This window comes from Protopterus annectens, chromosome 9.part0, assembly GCF_019279795.1.
Source record: "Protopterus annectens isolate FY-2018-M chromosome 9.part0, PAN1.0, whole genome shotgun sequence".
Classification (NCBI taxonomy): domain Eukaryota; kingdom Metazoa; phylum Chordata; order Ceratodontiformes; family Protopteridae; genus Protopterus; species Protopterus annectens.
In genome coordinates, this window is record NC_056743.1 from 1787140060 (window position 1) to 1787154718 (window position 14659).

Sequence of the window (14659 nt, forward strand, 5' to 3'; positions counted from 1 at the left end):
GAACTCAACTAAATAAAATGTAAAAAAAAACATTTTCTAGTCAGACCACACACTACTACAGTGTACTTTCTTTCTCATTTCAGAATTGTTTGTACTTCAAACTTTGCAGATGGCAGGTGGAAGGTTGAGAATTTCTGTTTATTACTACATCATCATATTACTTAATCTTACAGACTCTACAGTTCACAATTAATATGTGGGGCAAATACTACAGTATTATTACTGCTCTTATACATGTTAAACTAGATTAGTACTACAAAGGAGGAAAACATCTTCATCATCTAGGCCCAAAATTAAAGTCTCACCCTTGTGAACCATAGCCTCCCTCAGAATGCACCTTTTTGACTCTCGCCAAGTAATCCATAGGGAAATTTGTAGCTTCAGCTGGATCTACAAATGAGAAATATTACAAAAAAAAAAAAAAGTTCAAGTAGAAGTTTTACACTGAACAAACCTAATTTTTTCTAAGTATATAAATTACAAGGTACAGACTACAACAAATCTTGCCAACAACAGCGCCCAGATCATCAAACCATATAATTACTAACAATGCTTAAATGGCTTGATAGTTTAAGCAGCAGATCACTATAATCCGCTACTAACTAATATATGATCCATATTAAATGAGTAGTTGTGATTTTACTAATTAACAGAACACTACTGGCATATCATCTGTATAAAATATGTAGCAATGCTGCAAACAGAGCGTTGAATTCACCCTTATCTTTAAGTGAATTGTGAAAACAAAGACATGTTTTGTGCAACTTCCTGCATCTTGAGACATTACACGGAACTCTGTTCAAAGGATATCAACAGATGACAGGCACCGCTTTTTTTTTCTAACAAAAAGACAACACGCTTCCTGCACAGAGGTCTCCATCTTCTGCAGTCAACTTTGGGGACCAAGACCTACCCCCAGGGGCTGTGACCAATTTCAAGTGTTCTATGTGATGCACAGTCGCTTGCCAGTGTTACTCTTTTTCGTTATCGATTTCAGAATGCCACAAGTAGAACCAACAGACTAGATCAGCTGCAAAGACTGGGGCAAGTTCAAAAGAATGTCACCTGCAAAATCAAAATGTGAGCACCTGGGGGCAAACTAGCAGGACTACATAATGCTGAAATAGATTTACTAACATGATAAAGCCTAAAAATTAAAAGCCAAACAGTTTTTAATGCTAACCACGTCATGTTACAATAATAAAACTGTGCATTCTGCTACCATTCTACATCTGTGAACATTTATCATCTTCAGCTATAAAACAAAGTGCTATCATATTCTGAAGTAGAAAGTAAATAGTCTGCGATAGTGACATGACTTTTTAAATGAAAAAGCAGAAGAATGAAAACCACTGTGAACTAGGGAAGATAATGTTTCCTGGTTAACTTTTGAGAGCTCAGGTATTGCCACAACTAGCTGTGCTACTAACTTAAGTATAGCAATCCTTGGATTTATTACATTAATTAGCAACATGAAGTACTACAGTGCACAACAACTTGCCACTGCATAAAAAAATAGTACTTTATGGCTAGAATTAATGAAGTTTTTCAGAAATTTCAGTCAAAAATATTTTGTTTTATTAAAAAGAGGAAATACATTTTTCAAACTGCCAATATGATTAAACAGGGCTGACACAAAATTAATACAACTACCTCAGTTCCTATCTCATGATGTACAACCACAAACAGCCTCACTCCAAGATATGCAGTTTGGGTAAGCCAAAAAAGTTAAGGCAAAGGGGTGCAATGGACACCACACTCCCTACAAACTGTAAGTTGGGACTATTACACCAAGTCATGGTGAGCTTTCATGATCAGAGTGAAACTGTGTTAAGCATTCTGTTTTACTATTATAAACTGGGGACACCAGAGTAAGACAGGTTTTACTTTTAATTTTGAGGCTTCACCATTTTGGAGTGACCCAGGTTCAATGAACAATTTTGTTCACCAGGGAGTCAGTGAGGGAAGAAAAAGAAGAAATCATCTAATAGCCAATTTTCCTTCCTAAGGAAGGGTGTAGGGTTCTGGATTATCCATCCGAATGCCAGCTGGCACAGACCAAGGAATTTTAACACAGATAACCTACAGGGATGATTTGATACAGATTATAACTACTGGGTGTGGCAGATGTTGTCGTCATCCTCCTCATCCTCTTTTTCTTCCCCATTTTCTACATAGGATGCCGTGTCAATTGTCCCCATCTCTAGATTCAATGCCACTCTGCCTTTAGCAACAGTCATGCCTAATGGTCGCAAGTCTTCTATCACACAATCCCTCCATTTCTTTGCTGGATGCCCTTGTTTCCTCTTGCCTTCTTCCTGTCTGTTCCAAATCTTCTTTACCAGACTGTTTTCAATAGATGCACCTCAATGCTCAGAACGTTTTCCATTCACCCCTTATATAGAAGGTATAAGAGGAAGGTCAAAAGGCAATGCCTTGCTGATTTAATTCAAAACAATAACTGTCATCAGTTACAGTGCTGGACTCCACAATACCAGATATAATTAGACAAGTAAAAAGGAATCTGCATCTAAAATGAGCACAAGTATATATGGAATATGCAATTTAAAAGGTACAGTAAAAGAAGGGGTGCTGAAGCAGCAAACACACACAGGAAGGTTATCGTGTACAGCTACCAACTACAAAAAACTAAATATGATGTGGGTCCAAACAAGCTTGCCATATGCCCTGATTAGCACATGGATAAAGCATACAGGAATGTACCTTGCTCAGCTAAATATGCAGGCCCAGGGTCCAGACATAGGTTCATAGGTAGGTACTAGGCTATCTGCCAAAGGGCATTTATAAGCCTAGCCAGAATGCACTGGCTTTCGCCTCCCTTTTAGATTAGTTTCCTGAGCCTCTGTCCATCTGGGCCATTGAAGTGAACCCAGGGGTAAATTCACGATTTCCCATCCACTCATCAAGATTTTTCCTTGAAGAGAGTCAATGAGGGGCTTTGCCTAACATAGATTGGGATTCCATTCTAGAGCGAGGGAAGTCTCTGGGACAGGAATCTATCCCTCCAGCATGTCCTATTTATTGCTGTGCTGAGGTTTAAATCCCTAGAGTGTGTGGCTCTAAGAGATTTGGTTTTCTTGAGGTGGAGCATGTCCATTAATACCGGGTTAGACATGGCCTTGTACGTCAGGCAGAGATCACCTCTGAGTAGGTGGTAAGCAACCGAGTAGAGCTGGAGTTTCTTTAGTCGAGCTGCATAGGGCATCTGTTTGAGGCCCACAATCCTCTTGATGAGGTACTTTTGTGGTTCTTCCAGCTGTTGCAGGTGTGGTGTAAGGTACATCCCAAATGGGGCACTGTACTCTATTATGGGCCTGATGAGCGATGAGTAGAGGGGCATAATAACCTCTCTTGATCTAGATGTGAACCCTTTTGTGATTAGGTGGGCTACATAGAAGGATTTTCTAACCACTTTGGCAATGTGATTATCAAAGGAGAGGTTGCTATCTACTTGGGTCCCCAGATACCTAATTACATCTTCCATACTTAGTGGATTACCATCTATGTGGTAGTTCGTGGGCACTTGGTTTTTCCCAAAGGGGATGACTATGCACTTTTTGGCATTTAGCTTGAGGCCATGATTCTGACACCAGGTATTTGTCTCCGTGAGACCCTTCTGGAGGATGTCTGTGTCAGCCGGAGAGTTGATTATGGTCCCCATTTTGCAATCATCTGCGAACTTGGTCAGCCATAGTCCTCCCATGCTTGCCTGTACCTCAGAGAAGTATATACCAAACAGGAGGGGTCCCAGGACTGAGCCCTGTGGGATGCCACTTGTAATCGGTTTAGAGTCGGACATAGCACCCGCAACTCTGACCATGTGAGTTCTATCCATGAGCCAGTTGGCAACCCATCTCGTGACATAGGGGTTAATGTTCAAGCTGGTAAGCTTATCTATAATGCCAGAGTGGGGAATGGTGTTGAAGGCCTTTGCGAGGTCCAGGTAGGCTGTGTGGACTACCTTTCCCTCATCTATGGCTTTGGTAACTGTTTCAAAGAAGTTGACTAGGTTTAGGAGCAAGATCTGCCTTTAACAAAGCTGAATTGGGTAGAGTCCAGTGTCTGGAGGTTCCCAATGTCTCTGTTAATGAGTTCCATGATGATGTGCTCCATAGCTTTGCAGACCAAGCTAGTCAGGCGTATAGGGCGATAGTTCCCAGGATCCGTTGTGGCACCACCTTTTTGGAGCAGGATAACTGTTGCTGTAAGCCATTCTTTGGGTACATAGCCTGTGGTAAGGCTGAGTTTGAACAGTGAATTTACGTCAGGGGTTAGTTCATTTTGGAGCTCGTGTAAGACGCAGCCTGGGACAGCATCTGGTCCCATTGATGCTGTGTTTTTGGCTTTGGAAAGGTCTATTTTCATCTGTGTGTTCATGATATCTGGGGCTCTACATTCTTCTGGGATGGACACGGGCCCTTTTGGGGGTGGGGGGTAAAGTTTGCACTGAACCTGTCAGCCCGAATGTTGGCAATGTCAGTTGGTTCAGTGTATTTTTTGCCATTTTGCACTAGCTCAGAGCAGATATGAGAGATGCCACCTAGATTCTTGACATAGCTAAAGAAGACTTTGTGATTATCTTTAGAGTCTTTGGCAATTTTTCTTTCGAAGTTGGCCTTGGATGATTTTATGAGCGATCGTAGTTTCTTGCTGATACTGATCAGGGATGCCTTCCCTTTTTGGGATTTTGCTCTATCATGTAATAGTTTCCTCCTCCTGTTGTATAGCTTATTTATGGCCGGGTTCCACCAGACTGGTTTCCTCTTTTTGGAGAAGTGAGTCTTGGTTTTACTTGGTATGGCTCGATCCATGCATTCCTGTAGATGCTCATAGAGTGCATTTGTAAAGGATTCTGCGGTTTGGGAAGCATTATCCTTTAGCAAGGGGGCTTTGAAACTTTCCACCTCGGTCATGAGAAGTGTGAAGTTTTTTTTTGAAAAGTTTTTCACAGTGGTTTCTTTGACTTGGGGTCGGGATGTGGATGTCCAGTGTGATTAGTTTATGGTCTGATCTTACCAGCGACGGGTTTACCTCTGGTGTGGAACATTGGTCCCCCATGTTGGGGATGATCAGGTCCAATATGTTGTCACCTCTTGTGGGAGTGGTGACCAGTTGTTCCAGGGCATTTGGGTTTATAAACTCTAGGAAGCGTTGGGCAAAGGAGTTAGAACTTGAGTAGTTTTCCCAGTCAATGTTTGGGTAGTTGAAATCACCCAATATCATGGTGTTAGGTAGGACCTTCATATTTTCCAGTGTTCTCATGAATGCTGAGTGGGGGTCCTGAGACAAGGTGGGTGATCTGTAGAAAGCTACAATCTGAAAAGCAGCTTTACCCACGGTTAGTTGCACATGGATGGTCTCCAAGGCCTCGTGTTGTGCCACTAATCTGGAGGTGTGGGTATCCTTGATGAAAATGGATACACCCCCACCTTCTGTATTTCGGTCCGGGTTCTGGGACCGAAAAGCCTGGTATGAGTTGTAGCCTGATAGTGCTGGGATGCTCTCTGGAGCCTTGAACCAGGTTTCTGTTACTGCATAGATATCGATTCTCTCCATACTGAGGAGTGCCTCGAGTGCGTGCATTTTGAGGTTTAGACTTCTGGTATTGAATAGCATTACCCTCAGTTTTTGGTTTCTTGTGTTGTTTACGGAGGTGGGTTTGTCTTCTGAGCCTTGCCTAAAAAAGGCACTATGGGGGCGGCAACAGCCTTGACCAGTATTCGAAAGCCTAAGGGCAACAAGTGCAAGCTGTCTCTGGCGAAGTAACGTGGCTTGTCGAGCATGTCATCCCAGGCTGACAGACACTGGATCCCCTTTGAACGACACCAAAAGCTTAGCCAATTGTTAAAATTGATCATTTTATCTTTATACTGTGGCATCATTCTTGGTGAGGGCAAGATGCTAGTCAGGGTCATACCGGCCTGGGCTACATGATCAGAGAGCTCCTCTCTGTCTCTTTTCATGTAGTCCAGCGAGGTACGTCTCAGGTCATTCACACCAACATGGACAATGAGAGAGTCATATTTGTACCTGTTCTGGAGTGATCTGAGTGCTTGCGTTATGTGGTGGATCCTGGCACCCGACAGGCAGCTTACAGTAACCTTCTCCTTGTTCAGTCTAGTGAGTGGGACGTCAGTGTGCCTGACAATAGAGTCACCTATTACTAATGTATTGGGTGTGTTATTTAGCCTTAAGGGTTGTGATTGCGTGGCACACTGACTTTGTGAAGTATGTGACACGTGGTTATTGTTTGGGGGTGGTGGTTGCTTAATGTCTTCTTTGAAGGTCTCTGCTGCTTTGGCAGATTTTTATTTAGAGCCTCCGAGTATGTTTTTGTGTATTTATGTGTGTTATTTGCTGGTGCAGAGATGAGTGGTCTATGTGAGACTGGTAGTGTGGTGCAAGTGTTTCCCTTCTCCTCATGACTGACTGTCTCAGTCTTGGGCTGAGAGAGCTTGGCCTCCAGTTTGGCTGTATAGTTGCATCTCTCGCATACATTTGTGTTTGTTGGAAGGAGGAGAGGGTTGTCTGTGTACATGAGGCAATTGTAACATTGCCTCAAGATGCCCAGATTCACCAACTGGACTGGAGAGTACACCTGAAACTGCCCTTTGGACATGCTCGAACAGATAAAGTGAACTGTTTTACTGATTGTCCGGTAGGGACGAATAGAGAGCCTTATACTTCTGTATAGTATAGGGGGGTGTAGTGCTAGCGTTTATTAGTGCTGACTAAGAGATTTGAACAAGTGCTGGACTGTAAAATGAATGGTTTGAGTGCTTAAGTTGAAAGTTTGACTAGTTCCTAGGGAAAAATTGGAAGAGTAGACTTCATAGAGCCAGGAATAGTTTAACCCTAGCTAACCAGTGCTGCCCGGCGTGCAAAACCGCACAAATGCGGGTTTTATAGCAAGGAGATGAAATAGATAGAAATTAGCCCAAAATGGCCAATAAACTACTAGTTGCCCTCGGCTGAGACCACTCCTCCAGGGACAGATAGGCTGCTCAAAGCTCCCCACTCTCACTGGTGAACAGAGAAACTTCCTTCTATCCAAATAAGGTATGGGCAACATAGGAACTTGTACCACAGCCCTGAATTCAGCAGAACCTGAAAACTGGACACGACTAGCTTAGAAAGGTGGAAAACAAGAATATTTTGGGGGTTTTTTTTTCCCACAAAAAATACAGTAACTTTACACTAAAACATTTTAAATGCACAGAAAAAGCAAGCACACTTGAGTGTGTAGCCTACAACAGTTAAACAGATGATTTAAACACAAAAATGACTAAAAACGACTTTAACAAGTGCAAGCAGAAAAATAAGTACAATATGCAGCACAAATAAGCTTTTTTAAAACACAAAAACAATAGAAAATCGTGTTTTAGGTGAAATTAGCAAACAGCAAGAAAATGCAGAAAAATTATACTTAATCAATCTAAAGTCTCTCTTTTGTCACTCTGCTGCTGTAGAACTCTGCAGGACACCACGAGGAGCTTGGTGAGCTGTATACAACTGCAAAACCCCACAAATGCGGGTTTTATAGCAGGGAGATGAAAGAAATAGAAATTAGCCCAAAATGGCCAATAAACTACTAGTTGCTGGGCTAAGACCACTCCTACAGGGACAGATAGGCTGCTCAAAGCACCCCACTCTCACTGGTGAACAGAGAAACTTCCTTCTATCCAAGTAATGTATGGGCAACACAGGAACTTGTACCACAGCCATGAATTCAGCAGAACCTGAAAACTGGACTAGACTAGCTTAAAAAGGCAGGAAACAAGAATATTTTTTGGGGTTTTTTCTCAAAATAACATGTAGCCTAGTCAGCTAGGAACACCCAAGAACTGAACATGGAGACTTGTAACCTGAACAAAGTAGCCTATAATATAGCCCAAATGCAAAGGCAGGTATCATAGCTAGCTATTTACATCTAAAGTACAAAGATACCTACCTTGATTAAATTATGACCAAGGCTAAAGTACAGATACACACATTCTACACAACTAAATACGCACTGCACCAAAACTTGAAAGAACATCCTACTGTTACAAATCCCTTATTGTTGAATATGATTAATGCAACTCTTAGTGCCCAAAATAAGAAGCACCTCGCTATTAAAACACTTAAAAGCTATTTATGTTAAATAGTGTTATCTGTGGAGGAAATCAACCTATCGACACCTTCCTCCAAGAAATAAAAAAACTCCGAAAATGTTTCACTGAAAGCACATTCAGTAAGAGAAAAGGAAACTCTGCCTTATCTGCCATAAACAAGCTATTAGAAGGAGGAAACTAGTGCAGAAAAGAGTAAAATCCTAAGAAGAAAGACATCCCTGATTAGTATCAGCAAGAAACTACGATCCCTCATAAAATCATCCAAGGCAAGCTTAGAAAGAAAAACTGCCAAGGACTCCAAAGATAACCACAACGCGTTCTTTAGCTATGTCAAGAACCTAAGTGGAAACTCGCGGATCTGCTCTGAGTTAGTGCAGAATGGCACAAAATACACTGAACCGACTGATATTGCCAACATTCTGGCAGACAGGTTTAGTGAAAACTTCACCCCCCTCTCACCCCCTAAAGGGCCTATAACCATACCAGAAGAATGTAGTGCCCCATCAATCACTGACACACAGGATAAAACAGCCCTATCCAAAGCCAAAAATACAGCTTCAATAGGACCAGACGGTGTCTCAGGCTGCGTCTTACATGAGCTGCAAAATGAACTAACCCCTCACCTAAACACACTGTTCAAACTCAGCCTCTCTACACGCTACGTACCCATAGAGTGGCGCACAGCAACCATTATTCTGGTCCACAAAGGTGGAGCCACAATGGACCCCAGGAACTATTGCCCTACTAGCCTGGTCTGCAAGCCTATGGAGCGCATCATCATGGAATTCATTAACAGAGACAATGGGAACCTTCAAACATTGGACCCTACCCAGTTTGGCTTTAAGGGCAGATCATGCCTCCTAAACCTGGTGGACTTCTTTGAGACAGTCACCAAGGTTTTAGACGAGGGAAAGGAGGTCCACACAGCCTACCTAGACATTGCAAAGGCTTTTGACACCATTCCCCATTCTGGTATTATAGACAAGCTCACCAGCCTGAACATAAACCCCTACGTCATGAGATGGGTTGCCAATTGGCTCATGGATAGAACCCACACGATGAGAGTTGCAGGCTCTAGGTCCGACTCTAAACCAGTTACAAGTGGCATCCCCCAGGGCTCAGTCCTGGGACCCCTCCTGTTCGGTATATACTTCTTAGAGGTACAGGCAAGCACAGGAGGACTAGGACTGACCAAGTTCACAGACAACTGCAAACTGGGGGCCATAATTGACTCTCCTGCTGATACAGACATCCTCCAGTAGGGTCTCACTGAGACAGATACCTAGTGTCAAAATCATGGTCTCAAGCTAAATGCTAAAAAGTGCATAGTCATCCCCTTTGGAAAAAACAAAGTACCCACGTCATAGTCCCCTTAATACAGAAAATGTAATAAGGGATCTGGAGACCCAAGTAGATAGTAATCTCTCCCTTGATAATCATATTGCCAAGGTGGTTAGAAAATCCTTCTATGTGACCCACCTAATCATAAAACGGTTCGCATCTAGAACAAAAGAGGTTATTGTGCCCCTCTACTCATCACTCATTAGACCCATCAAAGAGTAAAATGCCCCATTTGTGATGTACCTTACAAGACACATGCAACAGTTGGAAAGACCACAGAAGTACCTCACCAAGAGGATTACTGGCCTCAAACATATTCCCTATGCAGCCCGACTGAAGAAACTCCAGCTGTACTGAGTTGCATACCGCTTACTCAGAGGTGATCTCTGCCTGACATACAAGGCCATGTCCAACCCAGAATTGACGGACATGCTCCACCTAAAAAAAACAAATCCTCAAGAGCCACACTCTAGGGATCTAAACCTCACTACAACGATAAATAGGACGTGCTGGAGGGATAGATTCCTGTCCCAGAGACTCCCCATGCTTTGGAACAGGATTCCAATCTACATTAGGCAGAGCCCTTCACTAACACTCTTCAAGAGAAACCTTGACGAGTGGATGGGAAACAGAAAATTTACCCCGGGGATCACTGCAGTGGCTCTGCTGGACAGAGGCACAGGGAACTAATGGCTCTGCTGGACCAAGGCACACAGAACTAGTCTAAGCCGGTGGCGAAAGCCAACACATTCTGGCTAGGCTTATAGATGCCCTCGGGCAGACAGCCTAGTACTTACCTATGAACCTAAATTCACCAATGTCAAAAGTGATTTCAGCAAAACATTTTTGCTGAAATGGTAACCGCCAAAACTGCCTTCGATCTATCAAAGGGTTTCCTTATCTGTTAATAGCATGGTGCATGGAATTGTGTCACTCCCTCAAGGTTGAGGGAGTGGAATGATGTGGTGCTGCTTCCCTCCACTAAGGCTGAGGTGGGGAAGACATGGAGTTACTTTCTCTCCCAAAATTGGGGAAAATGGCAACATGACTCCCTCCCCCAAGGCTGGTGGGAAAACAGAGTTAATCCAGAGGGTCGAGTGAAGTCTGGTATCCCAACTGCGACCCTGAGGGTGACAGGACTAACAAGAAACAGAGTACAAAGGATTAGTCCAAATAAAAATCACTTTAGCTAGAAGATCTTAGAGCCTCGCTACCTGGTTCCCTCTCTGTGGGAAGAATAAAGGTGCCTTGTTGAAGTTTAAAGTAGTTTATTCAGTTAAGCAGGTAGATGGCCAAGTGTTCTTGTTCTAATGTGCCTGGTTTGCTGGGTCATGTTTATTCCGGTAGGTGTCTCAAGTAGTCCCTATCCATATTGCTGAGGGTCTCCTTAAAGTGATTTTCTTGAGTAGACAACTCCTTGGGGGTGCCAAGGATGAACAGAAAACAGAGGTAATCCAGATGGCTCAAATTAAGTTTGGTATCCCACCTGTGACCCAAGGGGTGACAGGATAACAAGAAATAGTACAAAGGATTAGTTCAGATAAAATTACTTTAGCTAGCAGATCTAGGAGACTCTTGTTCTGATCCTCTCTCTATGGGAGGAGTTATTGTAGAACACTTATCCATCTACCTACTTAACTAAATAAACTACTTGAAACTTCAACAAGGCATCTTTACTCCTCCCACAGGGAGGATATCAGATAGAAATTACCTGATTAACTCGTCTGATGGTGTCATACACATCCTTGTAGTTAACAGCCGCATATTCACTGGTATTCAGTAACTTGAACATTGAATTAAAGTAAAAGCTACTGTCCATGACCACAATGCCTCCGCCCTTGTCAGTGCCTTTGATAACAAAGTTTTTATTATGAAAAAGCTCATCTAGGGCTTGTGCATGTTCTGGTTTTAAATTTAAAAAAATTGGAAGCATTTGTACTGATGTTTCCATTTCTATTTTTAAAACCAAATGAGCGTAGCTCATATATCTCCTTTTCTACCAATTTCTCAAATGTTAAGATCAAGGGATGGTTAGGAGATACAGAAGTACTACTTTTTGGCATATTTTGTTCAATCTGTTGATTTCCAGACATAACTTTTAAGTTTAAATTCTTTGTGAAGTATCTGAGCTCAGTTAGTGTTTTATTGCTTTCCATGTGGATTCTACATGATTAAAGACTGTGTTTTACTTCAGATTTCTTGAGACAACTAGCACAATGGTCCAAAGATAAGGACTTAAAGGAATGTCACTTTGTCACTATGGATGTGGTCTCCCTATTCACTGTAATACCAAACAGCACAGGTATTCAACATATAAGCAAGTATTTAACTGAACATTACCGATATACTCAGAGACTGGCTGCATATGTAAATTTATTCATTCATTCATTCATTCATTCATTCATTCATTCATTCCAGTTTGATGACCGTGGAGGCCCACTGGGCTCGGGGAGTCCATTTTCAGTGGAGGCCCAGGGAGAAAAGCTCCACAATACAAAAGTTACATTACATGATGAATTACAAAGAAAAATTTGCATGACAATCGACAGGTAGCATTCAATGCAGAGTACAAAAATTATAGATTTTTTATTTATTTTATTTATTTTTTTATTTATTTATCATTTGTTGACCGGGAATGTCCGACTAGGTTCCACAGAGCCTGTTTTCAGCGGAGGCCCGGGGAGAAATGCTCCAGATGCATGTCTTTGGAATGTGGGAGGAAACCGGAGTACCCGGAGGAAACCCACGCGAACACAGGGAGAACATGCAAACTCCACACAGAAGGCACCCCAGCCGAGAATCGAACCGGAGAACCTCTTGCTGTGAGGTGACAACGTTAACCACTGCACCACTGTGCCGCCCAATTTGTTCATGAGAAATTCAGGCATAACAGTATGATGGCTAGATGTTACTGTTTAGTTATATAAACATTCTATATATGTGAGAGAAGTTAGGACGGTGAGAGGGTTAGCCAGGAGAAAAGGAAGAGGAGAGTTTGGGAGGTATGGGATAGAGAGAACAGTTACGGGAGGTATGGGATGGAGAGTACAGTTACGGGAGGTATGGGATGGAGAGTACAGTTACATTCCCTGTGTAGACAGAGGTAGGAATGAAGTTGAGTTTTGAAGGTGTTAAGGTTGTCACAGGTCCTCAGTGTGGAGGGCAGAGCATTCCATTTTTTAGCTAGGGAAAAGGATAGTAGAAGCTGACCAGCTGGGTGCTTGGGTTTTTGGACGGTTATTAGGTTCTGGTGAGTAGATCTAAGGGATCTGAGAGGGGTATATGGTTGTAGAATATTAGATAGTGCAGGGCAGATAGTAGGTTGGAATAATAATTTGTGGGCTGTGGTGAGTTGGAGGAAGTCAAGTTGATTGGGGAGTTCAAGCCAGTTTAAAGAGTGAAAAGAGGTGCATTGATGAAAGGAGGATTTGGCTTTTGTAGCGAATCTAGAGATTTTACTGTAGCATACTTCCAGTTTGGAGGTAAGAGTGGAAGACAAATTAGTAAGCAGAGGAGTGCCATACAAAAAAGAGGGGAGGAGATAGGTAGTGGCCAGAGTTTGTCTGGCAGAGGGGGAGAGGAAGAGTTTGTTTCTGTACAGTAGGCCTAGTTTTATGTGGGTTTCTTGATGTTTAGCTGGATGCTAGTGTTGAATTTTAGGTGGTCATATATGGTGACACCAAGAAGTTTGGCGGAGGGTACAATCTCAATAATGGAGTTAAGGCTGGTAATTTGAAACAAGTTTTTATCAATATGGGTGGATTTTGAGGGAGAGAATAGAAGAATCTTAGTTTTGTTGGCATTTAGTGCGAGGTGATTTTGGAGCATCCAGTTTTCGGTGGTACAGAAGGCGATTTTGTGTTAGAGATTGGAGATCTGTTAGGTTAGAGGCGCAGCAGATCAAAATGGAATCGTCTGCGTACTGGACAATTTTCGTATTAGGTATGACTGTGGAAATCATTAATAAAGATGTTAAATAGCAATGGGCCAAGTATGGAACCTTGGGGTACTCCAGTGGGAGTGGCAAGGAAAGTGGAGGAGGCCTGGCCCCATTTCACAGCTTGGGACCTGTCAGAAAGATAGCAGGAGAACCACGAAAGAGTTTTTTGGGAGATTTGACTGATGGTTTAGGAGATGGGTATGGGAGATGGTATCAAAAGCTTTAGATAAGTCCAGTAGAACTGAGGAAAAGTACAGTTTTGTACCTACCATAAATGTAGATGTTCGAAGATCTACATTGCTGCAGTCCTTACACTTGGGTAGTCCGCTGTCCTCGGTCGGCCCGAATATCAAAGTATTAGGCTGACGTCGGTCAAGGCGCTTAAGACTGACATCAGAACGTCAGGGTACAAATGCGCATGACCGACGTCATATCCTCAGTCTTTTCTTGCCCCAGATGTCAGAAGACCCTAAAAGAAAGGCCAAAACCAAAAGACAGCAAAAACAACCAACCACCCTTGCACTAATCATATGTACAATATATACAATATCCACAATATTTACAACCCAAACCACACCACCTCTAACTACAGAGGGAAGGAGGGGTGGTTGACTGCAGCAATGTAGATCTTGAACATCTACATTTATGGTAGGTACAAAACTGTACTATGTTCTTCATCTCACATTGCTGCAGTCCTTACACTTGGGTAGAATCCCAAAGCAGAGGTAAGGGAGGATGGCAAAACTATAAAGCATTAGGTGCTGCCAAAATGCCCTGTAAGATTGCAGTGGCAAAACCAGCCCTAGATTTAGAGTAAAGAGGAAGGTGGTAATGCTTAGAGAAAGTATGCACTGAACTCCAAGTAGCTGCCTCCAAAATATCTTTAGTTGCCACCCCTTAAAAAGCTGTAGAAGTGGCAGTAGCCCTAGTGGAATGAGGCCTAATCCCAGCTGGAATCTCCTTACCATGATGGGAATAACAGAAAGCAATACAAAACCCAATCCACTTAGAAATAGTTTGTTTTGACACAGGCTTGCCCTGAGAACCCAAAGCAAATGAAACAAATAACTGCTGAGACTGCCTGAACCCTTTAGTTCTGCTCAAATAATATCGCAACTGCCTGTGTATATCCAAAGTGTGCAAAATCTTCCCTTTATTTTGGGGTTTGCATAAAAAGTAGGCAAATGAATAGTTTGGTTTAAAGCCACACTAGAAACCACTTTAGGCATAAAGGAAGGATTAA

General features: G+C 42.5%; 1 protein-coding gene across 1 annotated transcript in view; it reads right to left on the minus strand.

The window, feature by feature from the left end:
- FARSA (phenylalanyl-tRNA synthetase subunit alpha) overlaps window positions 1-14659 on the minus strand; it is a 529543-nt gene that overhangs the window by 231997 nt on the left and 282887 nt on the right. The window contains exon 8 of the mRNA XM_044084657.1: window positions 306-390. Within this exon, the coding sequence (XP_043940592.1) occupies window positions 306-390 (85 nt within the window). The remainder of the gene's footprint in view (window positions 1-305; window positions 391-14659) is intronic.